Consider the following 13,565-nt stretch of genomic DNA (forward strand, 5'->3'; position numbering starts at 1 on the left):
AGTATACACCAAAACTTGAGAACTATTGCTGAAGGGATAGAAGAAGAATGAGTCAGCACGCATCAAGCAGCCAGCTACCACCCCTGAGAGTTCACTAACACTCACATGGCTGGGTTCCATTCAGAGTTTTTGATTCAGTAGCTCTGAGATAAGGCCAGAGAGTTTACATTTCTAAGAAGCTCCAAGGTGGTACTGGTCCTGCTGGTGAATGTTTTACACTTGAAAACCCTTGGGCCAGGGCCAGCCTGGGTGGCAGAGTCTATGGTTATGGCCAGGGAGGAGCAACGGACGGTTTCTGAGCAGGAGAGGGACAGGCTCAGGGCAGGTAGTAAGTAGGAGAGCTGGCCTTGGGCCCCGGGTCTCCCCATCAATCACAGACACAGTCACTGGATACTGGTGGCTGGGTGGACCCAGGAACCCTGGGGAAGGATGCATGCTTGCACCCCCAGTCAGGGAAGATGGCCTCTCCCTCATTCTGTGATATGCCTCTGCACCCTGGACTGGGCGGTGGGGTGGCAGGGTCTCAACTCCCCTCTGACCACTCCTCTTGTCACTTCTTCTTTCCTTAGCAATCTGAAGCCTTTCTACTCCACAGAGGAAAACAATGAGCTGATGGATATCAGTATTCGTTCTGTAATTTCTCTCCAACCCCCAGCGGAGGACAACGAGTCCATTCAGGTAGGTCCCTCTGGGCCACCTCATTTTCTGGGTCAGGACTTGGAAGTTTACAACAACTTGGGCAGTGCTGAGAGTGCACTATCCTGAACCACCTGGGAGTGGTTAAAGGCAGTAAAGTGCAGTAGGCCCTATTAGTTAGTGTAAGGTAATGCTAGCTGCTGTAACAGCTAAACCCTGAAATCTCCATGAGCTAACAAAAGAAAGTTTATTTCTCACTAAAATCCAGTTGGCAGTGGGGGTGGAGATGGAGCTGCTGCATGCAGTTATTTGGGGACCGCTATCTTCAGTGCATGGCCTAAGATCCCCTGTGGGTACTGACATCCAGCCTGGAGAGGAAGAGAAAGAGTATGGAGGATTTATGAGCCACTCTGCCTACCTTTCATTGGCCAGAACTCAGTCATATGGCATGCCTAGATGCAAGGGGTGCTGGGAAATGTAGTTCCTGACTGGATGGCTGCTTCCCAGCAACAATGTGGAGGAGGACGACAGATCTTTTATGGACAGGTAGCCATCTCTGCCTTAAGGTCCTGGTCCTGGATGAGGAGTCAGAACTGGGCTGTGGGGGTTCAGTTTCCTCCTTTATAAAATGGATTCTTCAGAGGTTGTCTCACATGTCACATGAAACTAAACGTATAAATGACCCAGTCTGAGCAGAAGTAAAGGGGTGAATTTCAGACCAAGTCATACTTCTCAACCCTGGCATGCATCCTTGCAGAGTCCCGGTGGGTGGCTGTGCACCCCCCATTGCAGCCCGGTGCTCTCCTCTCTTGGCCGTAGACCCTGTATGCAAATGCGAAGCATGCCCTGGAGCAGCTGATGGAGAGCCTTATGCAGAGGCAGCTGGACCCCAAGGGGCTTCAGGAGATGGTACACGTGAGTTCCTTGGCGGAGGGCCAGGAGTCAGGGATGGCCACCCCTCCCAGAAAGCTGGCCTGAGGGCCAGGGTCTATGGAAAACAGGGGTATGTGTTAAGATTGCTTCAGTAATTTTATTTTGGTAAGATTTCAGATTTGTTGGAAAGTTACAAGAAGAGTACAAAGAACTCCTGTATACCCTTCACCCAGATTCACAGTTCTTAATAGTTTGTCACATTTTCTTGTATTTTCTTCCTCTTCCCTTCTCTTTCTTGTTTAATACACACACACACACACACACACACACACACACACTTTTTGAACCACGGGAAGTCCATCGCAGACATCAAGAACGAGAACACCTTCTTATGTAACAACAGCACGATGATCAAAATCAAGAATTGTAATGCTGATACAATGCTATATTCTAATCTATGGCCAATATTCAAATTTCATGAATTGTCCCAATAATATCCTTTATAGCTGTTTTCCCTGATCCAGGATCTAAACTAGGTTACACAGAACATTTACTTGCCAAGTCTCTTTAATCTCCTTTAATCTGGAACAATTCATCAGTCTTCCTTTGTTTTCCATAATCTTGGCATTTTTGAAAGGTATTGGCTAGTTTTTCTTTAATTGGATTGTTTGCGTTCTTATTATTGAGTTTTCAGAGGTTTTATGTATTCTGAATACAAGTCCTGATCAGATATGTGATTTACAAATATTTTCCCCAGTCTGTGACTTGCGTTTTCATTGATTTCATGGCGTCTTTTGAAGAACAGAAGTTTTAAAATGTTGATGAAGTCTAATTTACCATTTGTTTTCTTTTAGGGATCATGGTTTTGACGTTCTGTCTAAGAAATCGGCCTGACCTAAGGTCACAAAGATTTTCTCTTAGGAGGTTGTAGTTTCAGGTTTCACAAGGAAGTCTAGGATATATTTTGAGTTTTTTTTTATTTTTATTATGTTATGTTAGTCACCATACAGTACATCCTTAGTTTTTGATGTAGTGTTCCATGATTCATTGTTTCCATATAACCCCCAGTGCTCCATGCAACATGTGCCCTACTTAATACCCATCACTGGCCTATCCTAATCCCCCACCCCCCTCTGAAGCCCTCAGTTTGTTTCCCAGAGTCCATAGTCTCTCGTGGTTCATTCCCCCTTCTGTTGAGTTAAGTTTTGTATATGGTGTGAGGTATGGATCAAAGTTCATTTGTTTGTGCACAGTTGTTCCAGCACCATTTGTTGGAAAGACTTTTCTCCATTGAATTATCTTTGCATCTTTATCAAAAATCAACTGACCATGTATGTGTGGGTCTGTCTCTGGCACCTCTTCTACTCCATTGATGTATTTGTCTCTCTTTATACCAATGTCATCCTGTCTTGATTACTGTAACATTATAATAAGTCTTGTGATCAGGAGCAGATTGTATGAGTCTACTGACTGTTTTTTGCTGCTGTATCCTACAAATATTCATATGTTGTGTTCTCATTTTGTTTCAGTTCAAAAATACATTTTATTTTCTCTTCTGATTTCTTCTTTGACCCATGGGTTATTTAGAACTTCCCAAACGTTTGAAGATTTTCCAGAGATCTTCCTGTTTTTGATTCCCAGTTTAAACCCACTGTGGTCTGAGGACACACTTTGAATCCTTTTAAATCAACCCAGACTTACTTTGGTGCACAGTATGGTCTCTCTTGGACAGTGTTCTGTGTGTACCTGAGTACTGTGTCCGGTGGAGTGTTCCTAGATATCAGGGAAAGCTGGTTGGTAGTGTTGTTCAAGTTTTCCCTGTCCTTCCTGATTTTCTGTCTTCTTGTTCCATCAGTTTCTAAGAATGAGGTACTGAAATCTCTGACTCTCTCTGTGGATTTGTTTCTTTCTCCTTCAGTTGTAGTAGTTTTGCTTCATGTATTGTTAAGCTCTGTTACTGTGTGTGTGAACGTGTAGGCCCTGGAGTGCAAGGCAGGCTACGCTCTTGGACTTTGACCTGAAGGCAAACATTTGGACTGGGGCCAAACACATCAGCCAAGCGCCATCTTGGTGAGGATAGTGGGGACACCCACTCTTCCCGTGGCCTCATCTCCCTCATGGGGGTGTCTGGAAAGAGAACCAGAAGGGACCAGAGCCACCCAATATCTCTGAAAGTCAGACTCTGAGTGGAGAGACAAGGTGGGCAATCGCTGGCCAGGAAAGGCTGGCCTTGGGGTTTTAATGGCCCCAACGTGCAACTGTGCACAAACATGTGTGTTCTGGGCTCTACCCATAGCTCCTGGAAAAGTGGATCTTGTCGGAGAAAGAAGGGGAGCGGGAGAAGGCCATGAGCCTCCATCTCCATCTCATGCACATCTACGTGCAGAGTGTCGGCGTCCGCGTGAGTCCCCGAGCGCCCGACCCCCAGCCCGCTGCTCCGGCACCCACAGAAAAGGGCCTGTCTCTCTTCGTGAGAAGAGGGAACGCTTTTGAAATCAAGTTCTGCTCCCTGAAGAGGCCCTTGGGAAGAGGCTGTCTCATTTGGGAGTGGCAGAGGAGGCCCCACGGGAGCTAGCCCTGAGGCTCTGGGGGTGCCGAGGCGGGGGGGCCATGGCTCAGCATGGATCCTGGTTTGGTGGGAGCGGAGGCTCATACAGCAGTGAGGGCCCTCTTTAAGAGAAAGAACACACACTTATGAGTATCACTTTGGTTAGGAAAGTGAATATCTACTTAGAATTAGAAAATAAACCACTATGAAATTACAAATTTTACAGAATATGGCAAGTGCCACAAACATCACGAAATCTGAAAAGCCATGAGGTGTTTTTGTTGATTAACTCCCTGGCCTGACTCAATGAGACCTCTCTTTGTACGATTGTTGGCCTCATGCTCTGTGACTGCTTGGTCTTGGGGTCGGGAGGATGGTGTTCCTGGGGCGCAGGGCCTGGGGCGTGGGGAGAACAAGGGGAGCAGCACCCTTGGTGGTCTGGGAACAGCATTTGGGTGGAGGCCCGGGCCCAGCAAAACGAGGCCAGAGCCCAGCCTCATGCTAGGTTTGGGACCAGACGCTGCGCAGAATGCATCGTCTGGATTCTCTGATACAATTCTCAGCATCTCCTGGAAGAGGAAGCACCGTGATTATCTCCCCTTTACAGATGAGGGACCCAAGGATGCAAGGCTCGGCACCCTTCCCAGGTCACATAACTAGTGAGTGGGGGAGGCCAGATTTGAACCCAGGGCTCAGTTACAGGCACAACACAGGTACCTTAATATACAGCCTGGGCCTGTGGCCAGAGGGGCAAGTCCCGAGCCAGACACCCCGGATCTTGGCTGCCGAGCCTCCAGGGGCCCCACTGGGGTGCTTTCCAGCAAGGCTTACTCTCTCTGGCTGCCTGTTACATTGCCCCTGGGCAGCACCAGGTGTGTGTGAGTGGACAGAGGGTGTGAGCCTTGAGGTCTCCTGTCCCGCAGATCCCCCTGAAGCTGGGGCAGTTTGGCACACTGGTCGGACTCATCGCCCCTTGTACCTGTGACTCCCACAGAAGAACCCGCCTGGCTTCGATGGGCGTCCTGTCTAGCCTGCTGGATCTTCATGGTATGGGGAGGGCAAGACATCAGAACATTGAGGTTGGGAGGGAGGTCTGACAGCAGGGGTGTCAGCGGTGGGGCTATCCTGTAGAGAGCATGGCTTCTCTGTATAGACAAACAAGGGTGACCAGCAGAGATGGTGGCGAGGGTGCAGAGCTCACTCAGAAGCCATGGACATTTCTAGAAGGAGAGCCTCACTGGTTTGGTACAACTCATTGAGGGCATGTCCTGGGTACTAAGGGGCCTCACTGGGAAAAGATCAGCTCACAGACACGAAGGACACCGCAGAAGTGACCAGAGATGAGCTCAGGGGCAAATGCGGGGTGGTGACCTTCAAAGGGGGAGACTTTGCCTCTGGCTTGGTGGCTGGTGGCTTCCTGGAAAGCAGGCATCTGAGCTGTGTGTAGAGGTGGTTTGGGGGGACAGGACATTGAGAGCAAAGGCAAGAGGGATGGAATGTCCAGACACCGAAGGATGGTCCAGGCCCACCGGAGCCAGGGAGCCACCATCATGTGGCCTGTGCATGGGCCCTTTGTCCTTCTGATCATGTCTAAAATTGTATTCTCAACAGCAAGCCAGACCTGCTCCTCATGGGGCCCCTCCAAGGAGCTGGAACGTGCAAAATGCAAGGAGGATCTCCAGGGCTTGGACGTGGAGAAGATTTTTAGTGCATCTTCCAGAATCGCCAAGGTGACAAGTGGGGAAGGTGGTGTGGGCTTCTGCGTGGGACTCCAGTGCCTGGACCATCTCTGGGGCGTGGGGCCTTGCTCAGCCTGGCCAGGCAGCCTTCCTCTTCCTCCAGAGGTCGCAGTTCCCGTGGCTTTTGGTCCAACTCATGCTCTCTGTACCTAAATGGCCTGCAATATATAAGATCCCCACTGCGGTGCCTGGCACATAGTAGGTACTTAATAGGCCCGCCTACCTTGTCTCTGTCCCTACAGTGTGCTGCACGGGGGGTGGAGGGCCCCAGAGAGAATTAAACACGGGGCCCTGCATGGAGGTGTCAGCATACGGGCACGCTGACGGCTGAAGGCCCAGAGCCACCCGCGCTCTGCAGAGGGGCCGAGTCACTTCAGCCTCGGGGGGCTGAGTGCCTTTCTGGAGCAGGGGGCTTGGGGTGGCAGGAGGAGTTTGCAGGGCGTCAGGGCTCAGGGCGCACCCTGAGTGAAGGCTGCAGGCCAGTAGAGACAGGATGGGGAACTTTCGGGTGGAGCTTCCTGAGCGGGGTTCAAGTGGGGTGGACGGTGTCAGGTAAGTGAGGTGCGGGAGAAGTTGGGGGCCCATGCCAGAAGCCTTGGAAAGCTGGGCTGAGCTTTGAGTCTTTCGGGTAGAGGAGGGACATTCCGAGCAGGCCGGTGAGATGCTGGGGGTGGGGGGAGGTCCCAGCAGTGGTTTGACAGAGGATGGGGGCCTGGGCTGGGGCCGTGGTATCGGGCAGAAGAGGGGGAGACGTCAGTGGTGACAGGTGGGGGCAGGGAGTTGGACCCCAGGAGTGGTCTGCTCTGCTCCTAGGTGGCTTGTGTGCAATTTAACTGCGATGAGGTGGTCTCACTCATGCAGAAGCTCTGTGAGAACATCGGGGCCATGGACCTACAGCATGACAAGGCCTCCGTCACCTGGATAGTCACCTTCCTCCAGATGCGGGCCAAGGAGCTGGAGGACAAGGTGGCAGAGCCGTGGCTGGGCCACTTAGGGCCTGGGGCCGTCCAGTGTCCCCAGGCTAGAGAGACGAGCAAGGGCTCAGCTCTGCTTGCTGAGAAGGGCTCCCCAAACCCTTGCTTGTTCGGAGGAGGAAGTAGAGTTCTAGAATGGGAAAGAAACATGTTGAAGGTAGCCCAATTAGTAAGTGGACAGTGGACTAGAGGCCCGTGGCTCACTCTCCTGGAGCGTACGGCTTCCCACACAGAAAACCTGATCGATCCAGGGAGAGGCTAAAGGATGTGCTGGTGGTGTCACCTCCCCTTCATCCAGTTGGGCAAGAGTCCCTGGAGGAGGGGTGTGCCGGGGCGAGGCAGAGGGCCATGGGTGCCCAGGCCGTGCCGGTGATGCCCGCCCCTCCCCAGGTGGCCGAGATCCTGGGCGCCATCCTGGCCCAGCTGCCCGTGGTGGATCACCGGGAGGCGCGGCGCCCCCTCATCGAGGGCATCCTCCTGCTGGCGCACTACCACCAGGAGACCGTCCTCACGGCGCTCCTGAGGCAGCCCCTGCCCATGGAGAGGTGGGTGCCCTGGACCGGGAGCCACGGCCCCCTTTGCGGCCCAGACCAGGCCCCCCTCACCGCCACGGACGTGTCCTGGAGGACAGGGCCCTCGAGCAGCACCGGGTCTGAAGCTGGGCTGGGGCAAACGCTCTCCCTGCATCCCCGCGGAAGGTACAGCCTCGGAGCCAGAGGGAACCACGGACCCAGAGCCTCCGTGTCACAGTTCCGTCCCCTGGAGCTGGAGTCCGGATCCCGTAGCTTCTCACGTGTCCTGGTCATCCCCCCTGGGCTCCGTCCACGGCAGCCCTTTCATTCCCTGCAGAGGACAGAGCTCTGGGCCCCCTCCAAGTTTGGGCTTCCCTGGGATACACCCGAGGACGCAGTCACCAAGGCCCCTGGACAAGCTCCACTCTGTCCTTCTCTCCTTCCAAATGCGGCCCTGAGAGGGGGAGTCCGGGTTCCCCTCAGGGGGCCTCCCGTTAAAGCAGCCCGCCCCCCTGCTTCTTGGGGTTATCTGCAGACTGCTGAGTCCCCGAGTCTCTGTCACCATGTCACACAGGCAGCCAGCAGGATCTCACCGGACTGGGGGAGCGGGTTTGGGATGGTACCAGGACTCACTGGGGAGGGCACAGAAAGGGGTGGGCAGCTGTCCCCAGATCAGCCGAGGCTGCAGAGCCAAGGACAGCCTTGAGACTGCTGGGGGAGGGAGCGGTGGCGGATGTCACTCAGCATGCTGTGACACGATCAGAGAGGCCTCCGCCGTGTGAAACGCAGGCCTGGCTCGGCCGTGGGGCTGCTTCTCATCAGATGGGAGGACAGTGCGGATTGCTTGATTTGGTGGGGGTTAGTGGCTCTCGGAGCGGTGCTGGGGTGGGGGACAGTGTGCAGCGTGGCCTCTCGGTGGCCGGGTGGCGCTGGCTTTCACTGCATGGGTCAGCTCTGGCTGTGTATCGCATTGCCCCGACCTTAGAAGCTCAGAGTAAGCCCTGTCCTCGCCTCACAGTGTCCGTGGCCAAGGGTCTGGGGACTGCGGGGCCAGGGCCTCAGCTCCCTCAGGCTCACGTGGTTGTTTCTTGCTGGTGCAGGCTGAGGTCCTGCTTTCTTGTTTCCTTACACCCCAGTGGCTTCTTTATGAGAAGCGGTTGCTGGTGAGCTCGAGGGCCCACCCCTCCCTTCAGTTCCTACCACGAGGCACCCTGCTGCGTGTCCCCCCAAACTCACCTGCCCGCACTTGTGCATTTGGTTTTGTGGATTCCCATAGGCCAGATGCACCTCTCCTTGCTCGATTTGCTCTTGGGGGACTTGGCTCTTTAGCGCTTTAGAGCCCCCCAACCCCCATTCCCTGAACCTGTGCACACGGGGCCCGTGAAGTCACTGTCCCGGGGACCTTCCCTTCTCAGCAGAGCCAGGGCTTGGCCATGGGGATGGGGAGCCGCTTCAAACTGTCGTCTGGCCCCTGACTCTGCAGGCCCCTTCCCCTTCTGTGGGCTGTGGAGCTGAAAGCGTCTTCTCAAGCCTGTGTTGGGAGGAGGAGGGCCGAGTGATCCGCCAGCGGCTCAGGACCAGCCTGACAAACTGGGGACGTAGCAGCTGTTGCTGGATGTACCTGTGAAGTCATCAGATAGGAGGCCGGGTGGGGACCTCTAAGGTCACTTAGCAGTGTGGCCACAGCGTCCAAGGGCGCCGGGCAGAGGAAGGGAGCTGAGCACGGGTCACAGACCCGGGCTCTAATTACAATGCGCTCCACCTCCCTGAGGTTCAGCCTCCGGAGTCCAACCCCTATTCAGGGGGCGGCCTGGGGTCCACAGGGGCTCTTACCTGCCAGGGCCCAAGGGGGGAGACCCACAGTCCTCGTCTCCTGTCTTTGGTTAGCCACCTGACGGAAGTGTGGCTGGCTGTGGCAGAGAACGTGCCCTTCGCCCGGACGATGCTCCGCGGGCTGATGGGCCGCCTGCAGTCGAGCTTCACCCCCAGGGCCCACGCCACGTCCAAAGCTGACATCTGGCGCCAGGCCGCGGTGGATCCCCTGATGGTGAGTCCCAGGGCCAGGCCCCAGGGCTCCCTGGGGGCTCCGAGCAGGAGCCGTGACACCTCAGCCCTTCTCCCTGCAGACCCTGTGCACCATTCACCTTCTGGTCCAGAAGACGGCTGTGGACGACAAGCTGCTGGAGCTCTTCCCGGACCTCACGTACGTGCTCCTGCTGCAGCTCAGCGTCCGGGGGCCAGAGGCCACGTCGCCCGTCCTGAAGACGTGGAGGCTGGTCCACACAGGGGCGCTGCCCGAGGAGATCAATTTGCAGAGGTGCTCTTGAGGGTGGGGGGCATCGGGTGCAGGGCAGTGGGTCTCAGCTGGGTGCTGCCTCTTCGAAGTCGAGGATCCCAAGAGTCACCTCCACCAAGAGGTCCTCTCCCAGTGGAGAGAAGTTTCTGGAAGCAGATCTTGCAACCCTCCCTCACATGAGCCCAGCACGGTGTGGTTTTCCTCGTGTGCAGACCCACTCTCTCATGTGATCGCCCTTAGCCCTTTGAGCTAGGCCCAGCAGGCACGGGGAACCCCAGTGGGGCAGCTTGGTCGGGCTATCGTCCCACCTCCTTCCAGGATCACGATCAAGTCCCTGCAGCTTTTGTTCGGAAGGCTGAGCAACGAGCAGCTGGTTCAGAGCCTGGAGGAGCAGAACGTCTGGGCCCTCCTGCAGGGCAGCTCCACGTTCCTGCAAGGCGTGGGCCTGCTCGCCAGGTGGGCACCCGGCCTCCCCGGCCTGGGCAGCGGGGCTTGCAGGGCTGTCGTCTTCTTGCTGGAAGGTCTAGGTCACGGCTGAATGCCTGGCTTTTGAGGGGTTGCCACGCTGACCCATGTTCCAGACGCCGGGATGGCAGCGTGTAGGGCAAAGAGAATCTTTTATTCCAACCCTTCCTGGGCTCACTCAGGGCCAGACGAGGCTTCCAAGCTGGGCCAGGACAGAGAGCCACTCCTGGGTCCTGGTCATTCAAGAGTGGCTCTCATTCTGGTCCCTTTTTATAAAAAATAATGAAAAGTAGGTACTCTGGCCACACCCTGACCAAACCCCCCTGGAGATGAGGGAGAGGCCCGGAGAGGTTAAGGGATGTGCCCCCAGGTGCGCACCCCCAGGTGCTCTGCAGGGCAGAGGCTGAGAGGCCCCCCCGCCCCTCGGCTGCATCCTCCCTGCAGGCTGTGCATGCGGAGCATGGAGGGGTACAGGCAGCGGCTGTTGGAGCTGGTGCTCAGAGGCATGGACTCCGACATCCTCAGCTGCCGCGTCAGCAGCACGGCGGTCTGCGTGGAGGTGAGGCTCAGGGCGCAGGGGGCTGGGTGAGCTGGGGTGGGGGCTGCTGGTTCCCCCCAACTCCCTGCTCTGGCTCTGAGAGGCATCTCAGTCAAGGGGCAGGCGACTGCCCCACCCCCCAGGGGACACGAGTGATTCGGGGTGTGCACCATGGGGAAAGGGATCCCGAGACCTGGGGTGCACAGCTGAGTAGGTGTGCTGTTCTGAGTTCCGGCAACACCTAGGGGCCCGGAAGAGGGCATCTTGACTCTCACGGGGATTGATGATGCTGGGAAAGGCCTCGAGGGGCCAACGGGTCTTTACCAGGCAGGAAAGAAGGCCAGGGAAGGGGGGCCGACGGCCGCTGGGGCCTGAGACCCTCCCGAGCAGTTGAGGCTCTTACGGGGTCCTGAGGGAACTTGCCAGAAAAATCTTTAGGAGAAATTGTGTTGGCTGCACGATTCCCGATATGCCTTAGGAGCCCAACATCCACCTGGCGTGGGGTCGGCAAACATTTTCTGTAAAGGACTGGATAGTCAATTTCCCATTTTGGGGTCACCGATTCGGTGTTTAGTTTTCTTTGGGTCTATTTGAAATGCGCGTACCCGTGCACACACACACACACACACACACACACACGCGCGCGCACACACACCCCAAGCCAGGGGCGTCCCCCTTGGCCTGAGGTCCTGACGCTTTCAATGCTGAGCCAGATGTGACTCTGCGAGTCCCGGAGCAGGGAGGTTCCTGCTCCCGCTGAGGCCCAGTGGGCCGGGCCCCTGCACGCGGGAGCTGCTTTGTCGAGTTCGGTGGATGACCGTATTCCTGTAGGTCACACTCACGAGCCTTGTCCCACAGATTGCCCTACAAGGCCTCACACCGGCCCCGTGACGCAGGCTCTGGCGTCAGCCCCTTCTTGCAGGTGGGGAAGCCCGCAAGGCTCAGGGCGGTTATAAGAGACTGGCCAGGCAGGAGCCAAGGGCTGGTCCTGGGGAGCGGGGGCTCCAGGTCCTCTCCCAGTGCCAGAGGCCGCTCTGTGCACTGTGTCTAGTCACACGTCCGGTCTAGTGGCTGCGAAAGGGGCGTAATTGTCAAAAAGTGCTCTTTCCTAGTTCATGAGCGACCCGGCGCTGTACCAGGAGGAGCTGCTGAAGCCCACCGTGTCGATGCTGGAGAAGGGCGTGGACCAGGAGGACGAGGCCTTGAGGGTGCTCTCCCTGCGCGCCCTCGGCAACATGGCCCTCGGTGCCCCCAAGAAGGTGCTGCGCCGACCCTGAGCCCCGGGGCCCGGTGTGCAGGGCCCGGCGGGCTGAGGGTCCAGGGCTGGCATGTTTTGGTCAAGCGGGGAGGTGAACCAGGTGGGGACTGCAGCTCTTCACTGTCCCCCCCCCCCCCCGCCCCAGGTGAGGCGGTACCGGAAGCTGTTGCTGGAGAAGTGCCTGGACTCCCTGAGGGAGCCCATGAACACCAGCGTGGCCTCCGAGGGCATGGAGGCCCTGGCCAAGATCCTGGCTGAGCTCCGGGAGGGAGACCTGGGGCCCTCGTTCGGCACGATCTGCGAGCAGTGCAGGGCCTTCTTTGACAACGTGAGTCTAGATTACAGCCTCGCTGGGCCCTGGCCCTCGGTGTTGGGGCGGGTGCTTCCCAAAGGCCTCCTCGGCCAACGGCTGAGCACCTCGTCTCCCCTAAGGAAGAGGCGGGCTCTGGGACAGAGGGGCCGCAGGTCTGCCTTGCTGACCATCCCTCAGCCGATCGTGGGGTCTTGCGGGAGAACACCAGACACTCTTGCTCTAGGACTCTGGGCCCCTCCCCCGCTGTTAGGGCGGGAGCGTCTCCTTCTAATCCCTTGCAGCCTCCAGCTGCTCTTCGGGCACCTGTGCGGCACGGGGCGGGCCCTCTGTTTGGCGGTGGTGTGCCCTCACTTCTGACAGCCCTCCTCTGGGAAGGAGAAGGGCACGGGCAGCAGAGTGGTGCCCAGTCCCCAGAGCCCTGCAGGAGAGCCTCCATCCTGGTGGAACGATCCAGAAGCCTTTGCAGGAGCCATGGCGGCTGAAAGGGTCCACGGAGAGCAGCTAGGGCTTTGTTGGGCTTCTTGCTTCCCGAATTTCAGGGCACGTTTGTGCATCTTGGCCACAGGAGAGCGAGCTGCTGCGTTTCAAAGCCTTCGTCCTGTTTGGGAAGCTGGCGAAGGTGGTCAGGATTTCCAAGAAGCACTTCTTCAAGGAGGAAGTGAAAAAAGCCTGGATCCCTCTCATGCTGCACTGCCAGGACCCCAGCTCGGATGCGGCCGAGGTAAGACACGCCCTCCTCTCCGTGTCCCGAGGTGTGGGGACCGCTGGCCCCAAAAGGAGAATGTGCGAGGGCGTCCCTCCCCCGCCTCTCCTGGTTCCTCACGCCAGGCTGGGGAGGGGGCTGTTCAGAGGACCCACAGACCGGCTTATGGAGGCGTCTCCGCTCTTTGGGGGCACACAGCGTAGCTTCCTTCTCCGGTTGCTGCCTGCAGGCCTCCTCTGCCCAGTCTCCCTTCTCTTCCAGTGGATTCTACAGCTTGCCATCACTCTTGGGTGCGATGACTCAGTGACGCTTAAAACTCACCTTAAATCCCTCCTCAGTGGCTCCCCGTGGGGCAGGCCGGGGCTGGGGATGCGGTGTAGCGAGGGAGGGGTGCCCAGCTTGGCCCTGCACACCGCGGTTCTCCTGCCTACGGAAGCCCAGCTCCTCTGCTGTTTCGAGCTCCTCCCACAGCTCCCGCTCCTCTGATGGCTGCCCCTGACCCTGACCTCTGTCTTCTGTCTCCCCGTCTGTCTTCCTGTGTGAACAGGGGAGAGGCGTGGGGAAGGGGCTGAGATTAGGGGCCGGTCTGCCACCTCCCAGTGAGCTGCGGGGTCCTCGGCACCTCCTGCTCAGCTAGCATCTTGGTCTCCGGGTCTGGGGTCCCAAGAATCCTGCCCTTGTGAGGGCTGCAGGTGTCCACACGGATGGGG

The 13,565-nt window shown here is 57.0% G+C and overlaps 1 protein-coding gene across 1 annotated transcript in view; it reads left to right on the forward strand.

Moving 5' to 3' along the window:
• The window catches only part of MROH2A (maestro heat like repeat family member 2A), a 47,641-nt gene that overhangs the window by 31,436 nt on the left and 2,640 nt on the right, over positions 1-13,565 (forward strand). The window contains exons 27-40 of the mRNA XM_057316113.1: positions 570-678; positions 1,456-1,551; positions 3,806-3,910; positions 4,981-5,104; positions 5,669-5,787; positions 6,610-6,762; positions 7,161-7,315; positions 9,170-9,329; positions 9,409-9,599; positions 9,897-10,034; positions 10,488-10,602; positions 11,694-11,840; positions 11,985-12,167; positions 12,718-12,873. Coding sequence (XP_057172096.1) covers positions 570-678; positions 1,456-1,551; positions 3,806-3,910; positions 4,981-5,104; positions 5,669-5,787; positions 6,610-6,762; positions 7,161-7,315; positions 9,170-9,329; positions 9,409-9,599; positions 9,897-10,034; positions 10,488-10,602; positions 11,694-11,840; positions 11,985-12,167; positions 12,718-12,873 — 1,951 coding nt within the window. The remainder of the gene's footprint in view (positions 1-569; positions 679-1,455; positions 1,552-3,805; positions 3,911-4,980; positions 5,105-5,668; positions 5,788-6,609; positions 6,763-7,160; positions 7,316-9,169; positions 9,330-9,408; positions 9,600-9,896; positions 10,035-10,487; positions 10,603-11,693; positions 11,841-11,984; positions 12,168-12,717; positions 12,874-13,565) is intronic.

Source organism: Ursus arctos, unplaced genomic scaffold, assembly GCF_023065955.2.
Source record: "Ursus arctos isolate Adak ecotype North America unplaced genomic scaffold, UrsArc2.0 scaffold_1, whole genome shotgun sequence".
Lineage (NCBI taxonomy): Eukaryota > Metazoa > Chordata > Mammalia > Carnivora > Ursidae > Ursus > Ursus arctos.